Source organism: Fringilla coelebs, assembly GCF_963513975.1.
Source record: "Fringilla coelebs genome assembly, chromosome: 9".
Taxonomy (NCBI): Eukaryota; Metazoa; Chordata; class Aves; order Passeriformes; family Fringillidae; genus Fringilla; species Fringilla coelebs.
The window spans coordinates 2,656,741-2,676,034 of NC_140067.1; the positions used below are offsets into that span (position 1 = coordinate 2,656,741).

General features: G+C 43.6%; 1 protein-coding gene across 1 annotated transcript; it reads left to right on the forward strand.

Annotated features, from left to right (window-relative positions):
- Positions 1-673: 673 nt before the first annotated feature.
- Positions 674-14,006, forward strand: TM2D1 (TM2 domain containing 1). Its single transcript, XM_084211236.1, has 6 exons — positions 674-936; positions 2,215-2,288; positions 4,768-4,876; positions 9,062-9,153; positions 11,858-11,931; positions 13,131-14,006. Exons 1-6 carry the CDS (start codon positions 818-820, stop codon positions 13,239-13,241), a joined length of 579 nt encoding a protein of 192 aa, XP_084067362.1. The 5' UTR covers positions 674-817; the 3' UTR covers positions 13,242-14,006.
- Positions 14,007-19,294: the final 5,288 nt, after the last annotated feature.

Consider the following 19,294-nt stretch of genomic DNA (forward strand, 5'->3'; position numbering starts at 1 on the left):
AATTGAAATAAAGAGCTTTTTTAACAATGCAGTTTTATGTGAAAATAGGGTAAGATTTTCAAATTATTTCTTTAATCCGACTGCTGTGGGTGTGCTGGACACAGTGTCAGCAGTCCAGGCCCACCTGCATGACAGGGGATGCACCAGCCTGGGTTAACCAGGTTTGGCAGGTCACGCCTTTAACTTCTGATGGCCTTTTCCAACATATTTCTCAAGTTCCCAGCAAACTCCAGACATCAGCGGGGACACCCAAAGGTGCGATTTCGCCAGGTGGGGCAATGCTAAAGCGTGGGGGTTTGGAAGAGCGGGGAGGGTTCACCTCACCCGGCCCCGCCGCTCGGTTCAGGGCGAGTCCTGCCCGCGGTGCCAGCACCCGGAGCGGCCCCAGCCTCGCTGCGGGAGCCGCCTCAGGGCTCCTCACGGCTCCCCTCCATCCCCACACCGCGCCGGAGCCGCAGGCCCTCACACCCGACATCCTAAGTGCGGGCAAGCGCGGGGCCGGTGCCGCCGGCGGGCGCGGCCATCTTTACTGGGGGCGCGCCCCCGCCCGTCCCAGCGCCGGGCCCTGCGAGCGCCATCTTGAGTGAGGGCGCGCTCTGCCCTCAGAGCGGCCTCGCCCGCCATATTTAATGAGGTCACCCCACCACCACTCAAAAAAACCCCTCAAGCCCCCCCGGAAAACCTGACCCGTACCCTCAGCAAGCCACGAACGCCTCGGGATCCCTTTCTGCTTCTCCCCGCAGCCAGCCCGGGCTCTCCTCGCGGCGGCGCCGCTCCGCTCCTCCCCGGGTCAGCTGACGGCGGCGGCGGTTCCGTCATGGCCGCCCGGAGCGGCGCGGCTGAGGCGCTGGTCGTGCTTCTCCTCTGGTTCGCAGCCCTGGAGGGAGCAGTGGGCTCGGAGCCGCCGCTCAAGTGCGAGGAGCTGCGGCTGGGGCAATATCCTGAGCGGGGCCGGGGTGGCATCGGGGGCGGCTGTTGTGGCGGTGGGGCCGGTGTGAGGGGGGGCAGCGCTTGTGGGGAGGGAAGGGGCGGTGGGGACCGTGAGGTGCCGGGCAGGCGGGGGGGGTCGGGGAAAGCCTCAGGGTGGGAGCCCCGAGGGGGTCTCGGCTGGCAGGAGCGGGACAGGGCTCCTCAGGGTGCGGGAATTGAGGACACGGCCTTAAGCTGCGCCAGGGGGTTGTTCAGGTTGGACATCAGGAGGAATTTGTTCTCAAAAAGGGTGATTAGGCATTGGAAGGGGCTGTCCAGGGGTGTGGCGGAGTCCCCATCCCTGGAGGTGTTCAAAGAACGACTGACTGTGGCACTCAATGCTGTGACCTGGGTGACAAGGAGGGCATCAGTCACAGGCTGGACTCGATGGTCTCAGAGGGCTTTTCCAACCTAATTAATTTTGTGATTTCTGGTGGTACTGTGCGTGCCCCAGCGCGTGCTTGGGGTGTCCTTCAGAGAGATTGCCATGGGATGAGAGGGCCCGCTCTGCCACCACTCCACCTTGTTTATTATTTGCAGGAGCGAGACGTGGAGGCTTTGCCATTTTTTCAGGAAATTATGTGTTTCTGTGCCCTGCACAGCTCCGAGGAGCAGGAGGTGTGAGGCTCCTGGCTCTCCAAGGCACCTCTTGCCCTTCCCAGAACATGCTGGTTGATGGCAGCTGACAGTTTTTGATGATCAAAAGTGTCAGGAAAGCAAATCTTGGAAAAGCTTGCTTCATCTCCTGCTTTACTTGGCTGTGGGAGTTGAGACCTCTGGAAGTCAGTTCCTTCTCAGTTTGTTCCCGCACCAAATTCCTGGCGTTTCAGATGCTCATTTTTACGCGTTCGTTGAATTTCGTGTGTTCCCGTATTTTAAATTTCCTCAACCAAATGCCTCAATTTCAAGGCGCTGTGGTATTTAAATAAGGGAACAGGACCAGATGAGGCGTGTGCTACCTTGTTGCCTCCAAATACAGAGGCTGTGACTGATAAATATTGTAGTTCCTTTAGGTAGTGCTGACTGCAGCACTAATTAAACGTGGGGCTTATGCGATATATTGGTGTATTAAATTGGATTAGCAGATTTGCTGCATGGTAATGTGCTGCTCCTCTTTTGGGGGATGGGTAGGCACCAACATCAAGGTGCATCTTAAATCCTCGGGGTTTAAAGAGGGTGGAATAAATTACTGTTAAACCTGTTGTAGTGTTTGATATGAAAACTGTTTTCCTCAATTACCTGAACGTATATGTGTGATGAGCCTAAAATAGACAATAGCACACAAGAACCAATGAATTGCACAAATCACACAGCATATGGTAAGGATTTCTAACTTATATATTGATTAACTACGTTTTTTTCAAGGAAGTGTTCAATTTACCCGTTTGTGTATCTACTTGATGAGCTTTATAAAAGATGGGATTAGTAATATCATTAGTCTGAAAGCCCAAAACACTTGTGTGGATTGGGTGTTTTACTAAACAGGAATAAATACTCTGTCTCTGATTGGTACTTTTGTAAGTGAGGTTTCTGGTAAATCTCTTCAATGTATGTTACACCCTTTAGGCTCTGTCCTGCACCACTGTGATTAAAGCAAACCATTCCTGTCATACTGATTTTGCATATAATTATTAAAAGAATTGACATGTGACAGAACAGCCTTCAAAATCCTCTAATTTTTAAGGGTTTTTTTCTTAAGGCAATATAGTGTCTACCATCATCACCAGGTTTTGGTGCATGAGGCTCTATTCTGAAAGCACATTTATTTGATGTTCAGTTCTGACATACTTCAGAGTACAACAGAAAAATTCATAACTTGATTACTTATTTTCCTACCTGTGCTTAACTTCTTTGATGTTCCCAGGCATTGAAATAAATGGTCTGTGTTTGATAGCGCAGTAAGTTCTCTTTATGTGCACCCCTGTTTTAAAATCATGGAATTACAGAATAGTTTGGGTTGGAAGGGACCTTAGACCTCATCCAGTGCCACCCCTGCCGTGGGCAGGGACACCTTCCACTGTCCCGGGGTGCTCCAAGCCCTGTCCAACCTGGCCTGGGACACTGCAAGATGGGGAGCCCACAAAATTCATGTGTGTTCATGTTTTGCTTCCTATAGGTGCTGAATGACTTTTTTTTCTGGGATAGTGAAGGTTTTCCAAATAATTTCAGACACTGGATGTAAATACTTTGCACAATGGATCCTTTAAATAAAGTTTTTTCAGTTCTTTCCATCATTTTAACATTGGGTCCCTGACTATAAATGGGCAGTCAGAGACCAGAAAAAATACTGCACAGTTTGAGACTGATCATAACTCAAGATTATCAGTTGTTAAACTAATTACCATGTGATTGTATTTAATACACTGCACTTTTGAACAGGAGATAAGCTTCAGAGTAGAACGAGTTGCTGAATTAATTAACACTGTTTCTTTGTGTAGCATTTCTACACACACACCGATTTTTAGGTTGTCCTCACAGTATTTGAATTGCTTATTTTCAGTATTACCTAAGTGATAAAAAGTTAATTTCTGAATCATACTTGAAGCACTACAATTTCTGATCACTTTCTGTGATCCTTCACCCAGACAAACAGGGGTTTAATTCAAAGCAGCAAAGTGGTGTCATTGAGTAGAAGGTTTGGAGCCTTTGGAGTGACACTGAGAAGAAAACTGTGGCCTTTCCTGTATCTATATATTTTAACTGTGCTGGGTTTCTTCTAATAATGGAAAAAAACTTCCTTGCTTAATTTACTTTGCAAGAAATAATGTTTATTTTTGTAATTACCTTAGATTAGGCACATTGATCAGTAGCATCAGGGAATGATTTGGGGTGGAAGGGACTTTAAAGATCATCTCATTTCACCTTCTGCCATGGGCAGGGACAACTTCCACTATGCCAGGCTGCTCCAAGCCCTGTTTAACCTGGCCTTGGACACTTCCTGGGATGGGGTATAAAATCCATGTAAGATTTTATAGCAGTTAAGTCCACACATAACTCAAATCTTCTTTCATTTTTGGCCCTATGCAATATGGATAGGCATTTAAAAAAATCCATCTCTTGCCTGTGTGCATTACTAGAAAATCTGGAAGGAATGTTAAACCTGGCTTGCAGTTTTGTTGGAATTAACCAACAGGACTCACAAGTACTGAAAGCTGATAGAAAGTGGGTAAAGGACAGATATTTTTTCCTTTAAAACAACAGACTACAGCATTGGAGAGTGACTGATATTCTGGTAATACATTGCAAGCTTTAGCAGGTGTGACTTTCGTCTGTGATTTCCACTTTGGTTCCCCTAAGAGTCAAGAAAAAAGGAATAATTTTGGTAGAAAGACCCTTCAGGAAGTTTGCACAGTCCAACCTCCTGCTCAAAGCAGTTTTGGCACCGAATTCCAACCAGGTTGCTCAGGGCTTTGTGCAGTCAGACCTTGAAAACCTCCAGGGATGGTGATGGCATGACTTCTCTGGGCAACTGGTTCCAATATTTGACTGTTCTCATGATGAAAATGTTTTCTGTAAGTCAGCTTCAGATTTCTCATTGACTCATATTGAAGCCAGAGTGGAAATTAAACACAATTGGGGCAGCGATTACGTTTGTATATTTTGCTTAAAATGTAGCAAAGAAAAACTACAAGTTAGTGGTAGGACTGGCTTAAAAAAATGTTTTAAACAAGTAATTGTGTGTGAACTGTGCTTTGTATCAAGACTTGCACAGTAGAACTTAATTTGTTTCTCTTGAGTGTAGTCACGAAGCTGCTCTGTGTCAGTTACTGCTTAATATCAAATCATTTTTTTCCTCAGTTCAATGTCTGCCAGCACCAAATATTACTTGCAAAGATCACCTTGGCATAGAGAAAGTCTTTACGGGACAAGAAGTTGGATTTTACAAGCCCATTGAGTGTCGCAATGTGTGAGTACTCTTTGGTTCTGAAAAACTGAAGTTTGTCCAAAATTGTACGATGTGTTGGCAGAAGGAAAATAGAAGTAAGACAGAACCATGCACATATTGCCCAGTAGTTAGTCCTCTAATAAACACTACAAGGATGCAGCACAGGGTCATGGCGAGGGTTGGGTCGGGAGGGACCTTAAAGCCCTTTTCATTCCGTCCCCCTGCCATGGCCAGGGATGCCTTCCACTAGACCAGGTTGCTCTAAATGTGCATGTTCATAGGGAAATCTGTCTGTCTGTGCATTTTCTTTTTTGTTAGTTGGTGTCTTTGCTTTACCTTATACCTTTGCTTTACCTTGTACTTCAGCTTGGCAAAATTTTGCTCCAAATGCTGCGGCCACATTTCACGTGTGCTTAAAATCAGCACAGTTGCTGGAAGGAGCTGTTGGGGACACCCTCCATCCCCTTCCCTGACAGACCCCAGGACATGAGTGAGCTGCCCTGGGTTGGAGCTGCCTTGGATCAATTCCCCAGTTTGAGTCACAGTACAGTGGCTTCAAGTGCTCGTGCCAGCGCAGGGATGAGGGTGACTCAAGGATAAAACAGAGAGGACAAATGAGGGCTGGACAGGACTGTGCTGCTCAGTGCTTCATGCCACTTTACAGTGTGCCTGTAGCTGCAGCTGAAGTTCTGTGATGCATGAATTTTAGGGGAGCTTCAGGATCTCCACAGTTCCTCCCAAAATCTGTAACAGAAGCTGTTTCTATTTTGAAACAACTTTGTGTTTAATCCAATCCACCGTGTCTTTTAAGAGCCTGTTTCTGGTACATGAATGATGGACCTCCTTTTTGTAATGCACATTGTGAGTCATGGAGAGCTCTGGATACCAATAAATGTTCCAACTGGCCAGTGCTAATGATCAGCCAGCACCTGTCACTGCCATTTGTTTCCTCTTTTTCTGGGATTCACAATGGAACCTTTCTCTTTTGTCCTACTGGAATCTTTGGGAATTCATACTGGATACCTCCCTGTCACTCTAGTGGGCAGATAACTCTGATGTGCTACTTGCTGCTTAGTAATTTGCCTAACTCAGAAGTACAGCTCTGCCTCTTAATTTCATAAATATTTTCTCTGTATTTAGTCTTCTCAGCAGTCAAAGCTCAGCAAACTGAAGAAAACATATTATTACATCTAATCAGATTTAAATGCCAGCAAAGTAGACGTCAGTCACATTTTTGTCCAGAAACAATTGTGTTTCAGTCCCATCTGTGATGGGGGCTGAGGAGAAGATGAGCTATACTAGTTGAGTGAAATTGCTTCCTCTTTAGATTAGATGGCAATTTCTATGTTTGGAGGTTTTTGTATACATATATTTTTTGTTTAGTATATTTTCTAGTAACACTTTTTAAAGGTAGCTTTTCTTTATTTATTTAAATCCAGGTCTGTAGGCAGAGAAATGTCTTCCTTCCTACAATATCTGCTACTTGATCATGACTGTTATTTATAATGAATAATCAATGGTTACACTGCCGAAACAACTCATTCTGACTTTTCCAGTCCCTCAACTGTTGGTGTGGCAGAAAGAGAAGAGAACCCTGAAAATTCTAGTAAAATACAACTGTAAACGTAGATAAAATGTAGACACAAGGATGTCCTTCATAATGTCCTAAAGCAGTAAAAAATGGCAGCAAGATTAATATCACCATCCTTCATCTGTACACTTATTTAAAAAGTGGGCCAGTCACTGACAGACCTTTATGAGACACTTTGAATGTTACCTAAGTGTTAGAAATATTGTTTTAAGCAAGAATCTCCAGCTTACTATTACAACCATAGCCCTGCCTTTTCTACTGGTTTTTGGAGATTTTCCACTGTAACTGTAGAAATAATTGCACATCATTTAGCCAGAAAAAGAGTTTGAGAAGGCATCTTCCCGTGGCAGGATTGTCCCAGCATGGGGACAGCAGGTCAATCTCCATCCCCAGCTTTTGTGAAGGACAAATCAGCAAGTTGTCCTTAGCCAAAACTATAATTTAGTTTTGGTAAGTTCTGGGATTCAGTTAGAGCAAGACCAGGAGACCAAGTTCCCTGTTTGTGTGAGTGGATGTGTTCAAGTTCAGGTACTCTAGTAATGATTCAAAGCAAAGCTTGTAAGGTTGTTCAAGCAAAGAAGTACTGGGAATCAAGATTGCTTAGGTTTGGCTTTAATCTGATGTTTTGGAAATAGATCTTATTTTTTGGCCAAATTCTAGAATCCCCCAGATTGGCATTATCACATATTTTATTTAATACGTGCAGGCCCTGATGCTGCAGAATTGAAATGTCCATTGTTCAAGTGCTGCCATTCCAGGGAAGGAGGCCATGGATGATTCTCTGTGAAATTCACAGGGTTCAGTGTGGTCAGGTCTTTGAGCAGAGCCAAGAGACCCTGAAAGAACAACCTACAGCAGCACCTGATCTTATCAACTGCTGTGGAAGAGCTGGGAGGAAAAGTTTTTAACGTGGCAGCTGGAAGAAATGCGTGCAGAAAAGATAAAGTTTGGATGAGGCTGAGGAGCAAGAGAAAATCAAAAGAAGAGCTGACAAGAAATTGCATCTTTTTACCCAATTGTAGAAATTCCTTCAGATGCCCAGGATGTGTCATTTTCCTACTCACTGGTTTACTCTTTGTGCGTGTTTTTGTCTGAAGGAGTAAGGCAAAGGAAACACCAGAGTGGATGCAGCCTTGTTTGTTACAGTGCTCTCATGCTTCCCCTTCATACTGGATTTCTTCTGCCTGTCAGTTTGATGCTGATGAGGTTGCAGAAACTGTTGTGCTTTCAGAAGCATCTCAGTGCATAGGCAAGGGCTCTGTTTATTACTAGCTGTGATCAGGAGCAAAATTAAAATGTGTTCCCATTTTTTATGTAACAGCTCTTTTTATGCTTTAGTGTCCTTGGAGGGCTGTTGACACTTTGTAGTTGATAAACAATTTCCAACAGTTTACCTCAAGTTTTAAATAAACCCATTAGTGTTCTTTACAGTGGAAACAAGACAGTTCTAAAGATGATAATTTACGTTACATTAGGTTCCAGGAATGCCCTGTGTGTTCCGTGTTGCTAATAAACACCAAGTAACAAATGCCGAGGTAAAAGTCATGGTTTAATCACTTAATGTTGCCATTAGGTTTTAAAGTCAGCAAATTTAGATAATAAGCAAAAAAGGTAGGTCTCTACTTGGCATTGAAAATGCTTAATAAAAGTGCTTGGACTTTTGTCAGCTACTGTCTTTTTGAGACTGTTTTATTCAACTGTCAACCAAGAGTTTAATTTGGGCCTATTAAATAATTGCTGGCACGTAGTGGTGCACGTATCAAAACAGTGAATTACTGAATATTTTTCAGTTCTAATTACATTTGGGTTTGCTGTTCAGGAGCTCGCTGTTGGCCGAGGCAGCAGTTCCAGCAGGGACTGCACTTACAGGTGGTTTGGTGGCTGCATCGCTCCAGCTGTTGGCAAGAATGGTTCCAATTAGGATAAGTCTGAAAAAGTCTGTTCTATCTGTTTATTTTGTATGACTAACCACGGGAAGCTTAACTTGAGAGTGCCTCTCTACCCCCTGTGCATCTTTGTGCTGTCAACAGTTCTTTTCATTGGGACTTTGTGCCATTTACAGTGTAATGAGTGAATCCAAGACTTACTCTTTTTGTTGAATCCTTCCTGCAGCTTCTTCAGCCGGTGGCCATGGTTCATTTCTCCTTCAGATCTCGTGGCAATTACTGTCTCTGCTGACATCTCACCTGCCTGTCCTGTTCCTCTCCATTTGACTGTGTGTGAGACTAATGCCTGCAGACAGTATTCACACACCTCCTGCCTTCCTGGGCTTGTCTCAGTAGGGCTGAACTGTTAGGAGCTGCTCTGTGAAGCTGGGGACGGATCAGCAACTGAATTATGTCTTGACAAGAAATCATCATTTAGTTTCAGAATAATCTGTATTCTGCAAGAGTACAGTTGAGTTGCAGCAGCTGAGGTTCCTTTATGGAGGATGCCTTCCCAGTTTGAAAGCTTAACATTATCAATTCTGTGGCCATTAATTGAAGATAAATAACAAGTCTGTTGTTTTTATTTAAAACCAGAGCAGCAGGAAAATGAGTCACTACTTTAACAGTCAAAAGTATGAGTGGATATATTTTGCAGTCATTATCTACATTGCTTGTTTCTTTTGGCAGAAATGGATACTCCTACAAAGTGGCAGTGGCTCTGTCCTTATTTCTTGGATGGTTGGGAGCAGATAGATTTTATCTAGGATATCCTGCATTAGGTAAGTTTATTCCTTAATTTTTCCTTTGAGGTAAATCTTATTCTTATGACCGACTTGTATGTGTATACTCGTATTTTGAGTAATGAAGGCTGACAGTCACAGTTTTAATATTTAAAACTAGAATCCTGACTTCATGGTCAAGTGAGACAAAGTGCTGCATTATCCTCAGCCTGCTCTTCTGTTGGAGTGGTGACAAATGGAGATGTAGTGTCCAGCAGATAAAATCCTAATAAGCAAATGTGGTTATTGCTGCTCAAAGTTTTGCTTTGTATTGATGTTTTATCACAGCATTTTTTGTGAGGCACTGGAGCAGAAGTGGCTTTGCCTCATTTGCCTGCCTTAAATGAGACTTGACTTCACCAGGAAAAGAGTGGACAGATTTTACAGTAAACCTGGTGTTTTGGGAGATGGGATTTATTCTGGCAAATGCACACCTTCAAGATAACTCATGGTATTAATAACAATTCTACAGAAGCTGGGACTTCTAATAAAACCCCTCTCTGGTTTTTAGGACCTCATTCCCAGGATGATGGTGCCACTGGCTTTTAAGTAATGGAAATACCTTATTATGACAGGGCTGCCCTCACTGGCCTTGTTTCTGAGCTGGACAAAGGGAGTGAATTTAAGTATAGATAGGATGGAGCAGTGATGTGGAAAAAGCTGTATGTGTTGCTGTCATTTCAGCCAGAAATTTTGAGTTTCTGCCCATTAAATGCCAACTCTTTTAAATGACATTATCTGTCCTTTTCTATAATCTTGATTAACATCCATGTCTTTTATCCCTGGGATTCTATAATTAGCATTTACTTTGTCCATCTGTGTCACAAAAAGATACATTTTTGAAAGCAGTCAATAAAGTGCATTATTTATTTATACCACTGGATTTGGAATAATAATTTGCAGTAATTATTTTTAATATATTGTGGTAATATAGATTTATAACTCCTTAATTCCTTTGTAGAAGATCTTTATGGCTAATGCTTTAACCCTACTGGATTATACTGTATCCAGTAGCCAGAGTTAATATTTAAAATTAAACTCTTCCAAAGCCAGATTTTCAATCTTTTGAAAAGCAAATAGGTAAGAGTAGAAAAGAATAAAAATCATCCCACTGGATTCCTTTACAGTGGCTGATTAGGCACTTCTCAGGTCATCTGTGCCTTGGCAGAAAATGGTTAAGAAAGGTTAATGGCATTGAAATCTTTTTTGCAAGTGTAGCGAAGACAGTAAATGCTCTTTGGTTTATTTTTTTTCCCTTCTCTTTTGTTTAAAGAGCACACAAATACAAACAAGCTATTGAGTATAAAGAAATCAGGAAGGCAACCTCTTCCTCTCCCACACACTGTGAACCAAACCAGGAGTTATTACTGTAGAACAACACTATTTTTTTCCTTCTGTGCTTTAGAGCAGTTTATTTTCTCAGTGTGATCTGCTTGTAGGGAGGGCAGTGAGGAGGAAGAAAAAAAGCTGACTTTACCCTGCGCTCCAGAAATAAATGCCAGGTTCAGAAACAGTTCTCCTCCATCCATTCCTTAAGTAAAGTGGAGCTGCAGCAGTGGTAAGAAATTTGCTGGGCTCCTAAAATCCCAGCTGGTACGTTCCAGGGCCAGGGACACCTTCCCTGGATCAGCTTGTGCAGGGCTCCATCCAGCCTGGACACTTGCAGGGGTTCAGGGGCAGCCACAGCTTCCCTGGGCACCTGTGCCAGGCCTCACAGGGGAGGATGCACGTGGACTTCTCTTCCATGGGAGCCAAATCCAGGCAGTGGGATCTCTTCCTGCAGGGATGCAGTTCCTCCCTCCTCTGCCCCCTGTGCAGCCCCATAAACAGCCCTGGGGGGAGGAGGTGCTTTGTGGGACACGTTGGAGCTTTGGAGAGAGGGAATTAACCAAGATCTTCCCCTGAAATAATGCTCATAAATGTATAGTTCTCTCTGGATTACATATACATATATATTCTCATATATATAGTTCTCTCTGGATTACAGTCATTGTACAAGAAACTATCAATATTAAAAAATAATAAATTTAAGCCAGCCTCATTTTTCTGAAAGCATTTTCCAAATGAAGTCTGCCTTGCAGGACAACTTCCAATAAAACATTCATCTGTCAGTTGCTATTCCCACATATTTTCTATTAATCTTTCATTTATTTGTATAAAACCAAACATTTTTGAATACCAGTTAAAAAGAAGTGTTTATATATTTTTAATATATATTCAAAAGAAATTCATATTTCAGCAAAAATATAAAAATTATACAAAGGATTGTTTTCCAAAGTTGCATGTTCTGAAAATCAAATCAGTATGTGCTGCAACTCATGAGATGGTAGAAAGTCTCTTTCTATTCAGAAGTAAATTTTTCAGCTCAAATTGGGATTTTTCTGTCTGTGCCTCAGTGAAAGGAATATTTCAGTAACCTGATTATCAACTTTTGCCTTTCCTCGTTTAAGAATATTTAGATGTTAAAAAATGTTAATATTTAAAATCTTTAGTGTGTTCAGGATGTAGAAATACAAATATGTGGTTTGGTTTTTCCCCCTAATAATGAAAGAATTTCAACTTTAGGTCTGCTTCTAGATAGATGCATATATATATAAACACACACATTTTGTGGGGTGAGGAGAGAGTTTGGATATGATTGCCAACAGTGATGAAATCCCAGAGATTGCTTAAAGCTACATTAAATTTTACTTTTCTTTTTTAGGTTTGTTAAAGTTCTGCACTGTAGGGTTTTGTGGAATTGGGAGCCTAATTGATTTCATACTTATTTCAATGCAGGTAAGTCAGGGCTTTCAAAACAAGATACAGATCTGTGTTTTTTAAAGCTTTGATTTGATTACTAACACCTTGTTAGCAGTTTGGCCTTAAGAACCACTGGATATTGAAAAATCAAGGCATTTATTTTGGCTCTGTTTGTAGGTTGATGTTGTAGAATATAGACACAAAATATCAATATATTTGCTGTTGGAATTAAAACTTAGATTAGCCATCTATAAATACTGACAATGAATAGCTTGGAAGCTGCAGCACCATAAATTCAGGTGGTCAGAACCTCTTTGTGTGAGGCAGAGTGTCGGACTCGGCGTGGGATGTCCTGCCGTTCCCAGAACCCTCAGGTTCTGTGTTTGCTGTGCTTTATGCTGATGAAAGAAGACATTGCCACTTCCATTTTCCACCTCTCCTGCAAACTCAAGTCCCTCATCAGCAGAGAGCAGTGACTGAGGGATTCATGAGGGTTAAATCCCCAGCTGGGGTGACATCTTGTGACATCATGAAATTGCCAAATTATTTTATTCAGCAGCGCAGCCGTTTAGCATGAATTGCAAATCGGCTATGATGAGCTCAGGATCCATTGTGGGTATGGGAGTTGTTTCTGTGGGTTTGTAGGAAAATATTTTAAAAGTGTGCACTTTGGATCTGTCTTTTGTGTGCATTCTCAAACTCCTTTCTCTGCTCTCGCAGCGATCCTGCCTCTCCACTTAACAGATCCAGTTGAGAGTATCTTTCATCTCTCCTTGTTGATCTCCCTGGTGACTCCACATCAATTTAGCACTTTCAGAACAAAAACTCCATGATCTTTCCTCCTCCTCTTCATTCCTTACCTGTTCAGTATTTCAAAGACACTTGTCATCAGCCTAATTCTCTGCTGCCGACCCTCCTTTGTTCAGGAAAAGTGGTTTGGAGCCCACTCATTTGTTAGGCTGGTTTTGTGCCTCAAATCCTGGTCGGATTAGCCGAGTCCCAGTGCCTGGCTGTGTAATTTGGTTGATTAGAAGCCCAGGGGAAATGTTCCTTCTGAGACAGCGCTCGCTAAAACAGTTAAACTGCAGCATAACTTCAAAATAAATCTAGTTTCTGTTTGACTAATTAAGCATGACTAATTTTATGATGGGAAAATTAGCAGTAATTGAGACATTAGCACAAAGTATATATTTCACTTCATATTGAAAACTCTTGGTTCTTTTTTTCTGTTGCAGATCGTTGGCCCTTCCGACGGCTCCAGCTACATCATCGATTATTACGGGGCCAGGCTGACCCGGCTCAGCATCACCAATGCAACCTTCAGGAAAATGCAGACCTATCCCTAACATCCCTCACTCTGGCAGGGAGTGGCACAAACCACAGGTGCAGCTGGTTTTTACAGCTGGATCCAGTGGCCCGCTGGAATTGCTGAGGATTTGCTGATCACCCCTCGTCAGAACGGAATATTAGATGCACAAAGATGATAAAATGTGCAAGTTCCTCACGTGGACAGGTTCAGCTCAGAGGTGGAACTTTGGGGCTGCTCTGTTTCTGGGAGCAGAGGGCTTTGTGGCTGAGTTACATCATCTGGGAAACGTGCAGGCTGTTGAAATTTGCACTGAGGTTGTGTCTGTGTCATTTAGAGTGTTACAGAGAGCTGCAGAGAGAGTTGTTCATAATAAATATGCAGATATTTATTCCATTGAAATTTATAAGAGTTTTAGCATGGATACACCTGGGAGTCTGTCCATGTGGCAGTTTGGAAATTAACTTAAATATCCCCAACCACACAAACTGCCTTTTTTCCCATCCCATTAAAAACCCAAAGAGCCCTAAATGTTAGGCTGGTGTAGCCTGTGAAGTTGTGTTAATTGAAACAATTATTTCTTTAAATTTTAGTCAAGTTGCAAAATTTGGTCAAGTTCTGATCAACAGTAGAAACAGGGATTTGTAAAAAATAAACTGAAGATGACATATCACAAAAAAAAGAAGGGTGGATGTTGGGGTGCTCTGAGGTTAGAAAAACAAATAATTGTACTGCTTATTTTGATTTTTTTTCTTTCCTCTCTTGCAACCATCCATAGTGAAATAAATACCTTTTTTCTCCTAAAAATAAATTGGTTTGTGTGTTTTACAGCTACTGAGTGTCCAAAGAGTGAATTCTTCATACTACTAAAGCCCTTAAAAGGCTCTTATTTTGGGTCAGTTGTGTTTCAGTGCAATAAATTCAGTATCTTTCAAAGCTGTTTGACCAAAGTCTTTTGGACAACCAGGATTTCACTGGATGTTCCTTCCAGGAGAAGTATATACACGCAGACAGAAAACATGTCAACAAAATCTTCATGCTGTTTGACCAATTTTAAGCATTCTCTTCACCTTCTAATGAAAACTGGCTCTAACTGAGGGAGAAATCCATGCCATAGAAACATCAGTGTATTTTTTTTTTTTTTTTTTACAAAAGTTTGGGCTTTTTTTTGTTTTTCAGGTGGAACTTTCAGCCTGTCATTAATATATCCACTAACCGTATTTTTAAGGGAATTCCCAAGAATGAGATTCCTAAGTGGATTTATGAAAGCACAATTTGTGGGGTTTAGGCTCTTTTTAACCCACATTAAGCCCAGTGCACAGAGAGCTTTGTAAAGAAATCCTGTTTTTAACCCAAATCAGCATAACCTGACATGTCACGTAATGAGAATAAACCACAAGGAATACTTTGTGCTTAACGTTAATTCTTCCCTTCACGCAAGAAAGATGTGGTTTTGGAATCCTTCCTGCCATGCATTTTCCTTGTGGCTTCAAAGAGACAGGAACACTCTGTCAGCTCCATTCCCTTGCCTGATATTTGTTCTGTCTCCCTTTGCTCCCTCTCTCACTGAATGCTCTTTGTGCTCATCAGTTTTGTTCCCTGAAATACTTTGAAAAACAGACAGGAAGCGGATGGAAAATGGATGTTTGAATCAAGTAAAATCTCCTGCCTAAGATCATCCTGTGACTTGTCTGCTTTTTGTTTTTCCAACCCTGAAGCTGATAATGAAGCTGTGAAAACAAGAAGATGTCATGGATGTTATAATAAAAAAATAGCCTTGGGCGACTTATCACACAAGACTGCATTCTAAAATGTGTCTCCAGGTGTTCAAGTAGCAGAGGGCTCGACTTGGTGATTTCAGAAATCCAGGCTGTGCTTCGTTATCTGTAAAAAAATTCCAGGAGCTGCTGTGTGTGAATCAGAGGAAAATAGGATTTTAGTTCCAAGGTCCGTGAGATGCTAATGCCAGAAGCCAAGCAGCCAGCAGAGAGAAAGAGCTGCTGGTCCGAGCTGCAGGGGTTGTGTAGGAAGAGAAGATGTGTCAGCCAGGAAATCAGAGCTGCTCTGGGATCCCCCCCTGCTCTGGGATCCTACTCTGCTGTGGGATCCTACTCTGCTCTGGGATCCCTCCCTGCTGTGGGATCCCTCCCTGCTGTGGGATCCCTCCCTGCTCTGGGATCCCTCCCTGCTCTGGGATCCTACTCTGCTGTGGGATCCTTCCCTGCTCTGGGATCCCCCCCTGCTCTGGGATCCTACTCTGCTGTGGGATCCCTCTCTGCTCTTGGATCCCCCCCTGCTCTGGGATCCCTCTCTGCTCTTGGATCCCCCCCTGCTCTGGGATCCCTCCCTGCTCTGGGATCCCTCTCTGATCTGGGATCCCTCCCTGCTCTGGGATCCCTCCCTGCTCTGGGATCCCTCCCTGCTGGAGCCTGAGTTGGGATCCAGGGCTGCTCACGCTGGGGCTGTCCCCGCAGCCAGGACGCAGCCATGGGTGACATCTCTTCCCTTCACAAGGGATTCCCCTTCATCCTCTGCCTTGTCCTGACAGGCCCCCACCCCAGCCCCAATCCTCTCCCATGTTTTAGGAAGAAGTGCCACAGATTGCTTGTTAACCTTTGTGCATTTCATGGGCTGCTGCTGGGGTCGTGTTCTCTATATGAACACACAATAAATGTTAATATATGGATAATATGTTTCTATAATATGTTTCTATCTGCTCGTTTAGCTGCACAGCTGAAGTGGAGAGAGGGTTAACTGAGCAAGCAGATAAAGCTGCAGGGCCAGGAGACAGTTAGTGAGGTCTTTGTTTTCATCTTGTAATTGTCAGATATGGCATGTTTACCATAAGGGCTGTGAAAAGTGTGATGCAAGATGTAAAGCTGTCCCACTGTGTTAATAATAAATTGGCTGCAGTAATATTTATCAAAATGTCTGTCCAATGATGATTTTTTGTGTTGCTGCCTGCTTTAGCCTTCTCCTGTCAATCAAGTTGTCCATCCCTGTCTTTCTGTAGTTCTGATTGCACTGCAATAATCTTCTCTCGGCGTTGTTTTCCCCAAAACAGTTGCAAAGCAGTGAAAACAATTAGACAATGTAGTATGTCCTCCTCCTGCCTCGTTCCCAGATAAAATGATATCTGCTGGCCTTGCAGATAGTCAGGAATCCTTTCAACATTCCAACTAGGCAGAGAAGTATTATTCTGTATCTGTAAAAATAAAGAACATAAAAAGTAAAGGCCAGGGTTTAAAACAAGAGTTTGAGGTGCCCAGCCTTTAAAAATTCAGATAAAACTGTTCACTGAAGATGCTGCAGATCCAGGCCAGGCATTAAACACAGATCTTCCCAAACTACCAGTGCAATTCAGTAGTTGCAAAAATGACTCAACAAGCTGTCCTATTTCCCCCCTTTATTTTAATGATCAGTTTGAGATTTTCTGCAATGTTGCTTTACCACGACCTGAAGGAGCTGCAGTTGGGAGAAACATCCACCTTTGGGCACCCCACATCTGCTCCCACCGTGCCAGTGGTGGCACTTCAGTGTGCTGGCTGCACTAATGAATGACTCTGGGTTGCTTTCCTTCAGCTGGATGAGCCTGTGCACCTCTCACTTGTGCCTAGAGCTCCTTTTCATGGAGTTTTTTTACAACAAACTGGTTATTCCTCCTGGGATTTAAACCACAACTCGGCTACAGCAACTTCCTGTGACAGCATTGTGCTATCCTCACCCCTTCCCTCTCCACCACCACACACCACTTATTACATGAAGATATCACTGCTGCTTTCAGGACCTGATAACACCTTAAATGTTAGCTTTTACTCTGTTTCCAAAGATGTATTCCTGTACGTCTGCCAGTAAAACTTCTCAGCTCCACAGGAAGGTCTTTGTGCTTGAAATGCTCCCTTAGATTTTTTTTTTGGAGAACATCTGTTGTCACCCCATCAAGGATTGTTTCCTTTGTTCCTCAGGAGTATATTCAGTTATATTTGCTTGCACAGCTCTGTCTATTCAGTCTGCTCCCATCTCCTCTCAGTGTTTTTGAGGTTTTTTTTTATTTTTAGATTCATTAGGTGTTTAGGCCATCTCTGCACTGCTGCTTGCTCTGCACTTTTCAAACCTGCATCCTCCTGAAAGTGATGTTAAATACAATAAAGTTGGGTGCTCAAGGGCCCAGCTGGGGAAATTCCAGAGGCAGGAGTGCAGGAGTGTGCATTTCCCCTCCCTCACAGGACTGGAGCTAATGGTGTGATTGCTGATTACTTCAGTAACACATCGAACAGACTTTCAAACTCAGTGTCATCCCCAACTACCCTGCCATTTTCATTATTATAAGTGGTCACTGTGTGGCTTCTTTAAAAAAAGCATCATTTAAATTCATTTAAATCATGCTGTTTAACCAGCTACCTCGTTCTGGGTTCAGCATCAGAGTCTGCCAAAAAGTGAAATATAAGAGATTGTTCCGTTTGCATCTTCTGCCTGAATCTGAGGAGAAAAAATAGCTTAACTTTAGGCATATGCTTAAGTGTTTTGCTAGACTGAAATATGATCAAGACTCTTCCCACTTTCTTCCTCTCAATCCATCTGTGATACCCAGAGAACCTTCCTAATCTCTGGGAATTAGAAGAGAAAATCACATTCTGCAGGGGAACCTCAGCCCTGACGGTGTGAATGGCTAATGGTGTTTGATGCACTCCTGTGGCACCCCACGTACCCCAACTTTTGTCACCTTAAAGCTGCTTTTTGTTGCTTTTTGTCCAAGCATCAGCTCCCTTTGGACATCCTGCCCCAATCCAAGGAGGTGCAGAGCTGCATCCCTCATGCAGGAATGTCAGGGCAGCAGAGCAGGGATGCTGTGACAAACCCGAGCAGGGACCCTTTGGGGGGCAGGAATGATGTCAGGCTCCAGAATCCGCGGGGATGCCTGACACCCAGCCCCGCCGAGCCGTCTCTCTGCCTCCTGCATCCTGAAGGTGGAGCCAAACCCCCTATCAGATCCCCAAATCTGCCCGAGCCGCTCTCCATCGCACACCGGGGTTCTGCCTTGCACAACACAGCGGACTGGAAAGGGGCTGCGAGGATTCTGGCTGGCCAAGACGCGTTTTGCACCGCGGGTCTGACACTGCAGCAAAGGAAAAGAAATCCAAGGATGGAAAGGACACCCTCAATGCTGTTTGCACCGTGTCTGATGGAGATCTGCTTCCCAACACTCCCAACAAAATAAAGTGTTTTTTAAAAAATACCGCTTGTCTGGGATCCCAGCTCCTCGCTTTTCCCAGGATTTCTGATTGTAACTCTTTGTGCTTCATAAAAACCCCGGCCATCCACGTGCTCCAATAACTCTCCATGATCCATTGGAATGGCTGCTCTCAGGACTGCAGTGCTCCCCAGCAGCACATTCCTCGGGCTCTGCAGATGCATATGACACAGCAGAATTTTAGGCAGTATAAGAATTATAAAGCTCAGTTTCCATTACTGTAATTGCTATATAAATCCTACCTTAGAACAGGCCTATTTAACCTTGGTTTGAGCTGAGACTTGGTCCAAGTCTGATTAAGTTGAGCACCAAATTCTTTTTCTTTTCTTTTTTTTTTCTCCCTCCCTTTTTTTTCCTCTGCAGTATCATAACTTAGTGGGCAGCGGGGCGGGGAGGGAGACGAGATCCAGCACATCCTCTGCTCCCTGTCCTGCCAGGGGGTGGCTGCAGTCAGGAAATACCTGTCCCCAACCAACAGCAGGACGAAATGAGCTCTGCATTTTGCTCCCTGGGAGAAGCACCGTTTCTCCCCTTGGAACCTGTGGCTGCTGCTGTGCACAGCTGTGCTCAGAGCAGGTGTGTGAGATGCCTGCAAGGCAGGCAGTGCTGGGGTGAGACTCCAGAGCCTGCCCTCTCTGGGGGCATAGAGCTGGAACCCCCAGCTCTTGTGTCATTTGCCACCACCTCGATGAATACTGGGTGTCCTGGGGGTTCCCCCCTCGGGACATTGAGGTATCCTGGGCTGCCTTTGGGTCAAAGCATTCAAGACTTGTGCTAGGACAAGGAGCTGTGGGGTCAAAGTGAAAGAGGGGAAATTTAGGTTAGAGATACACAAGAAATTG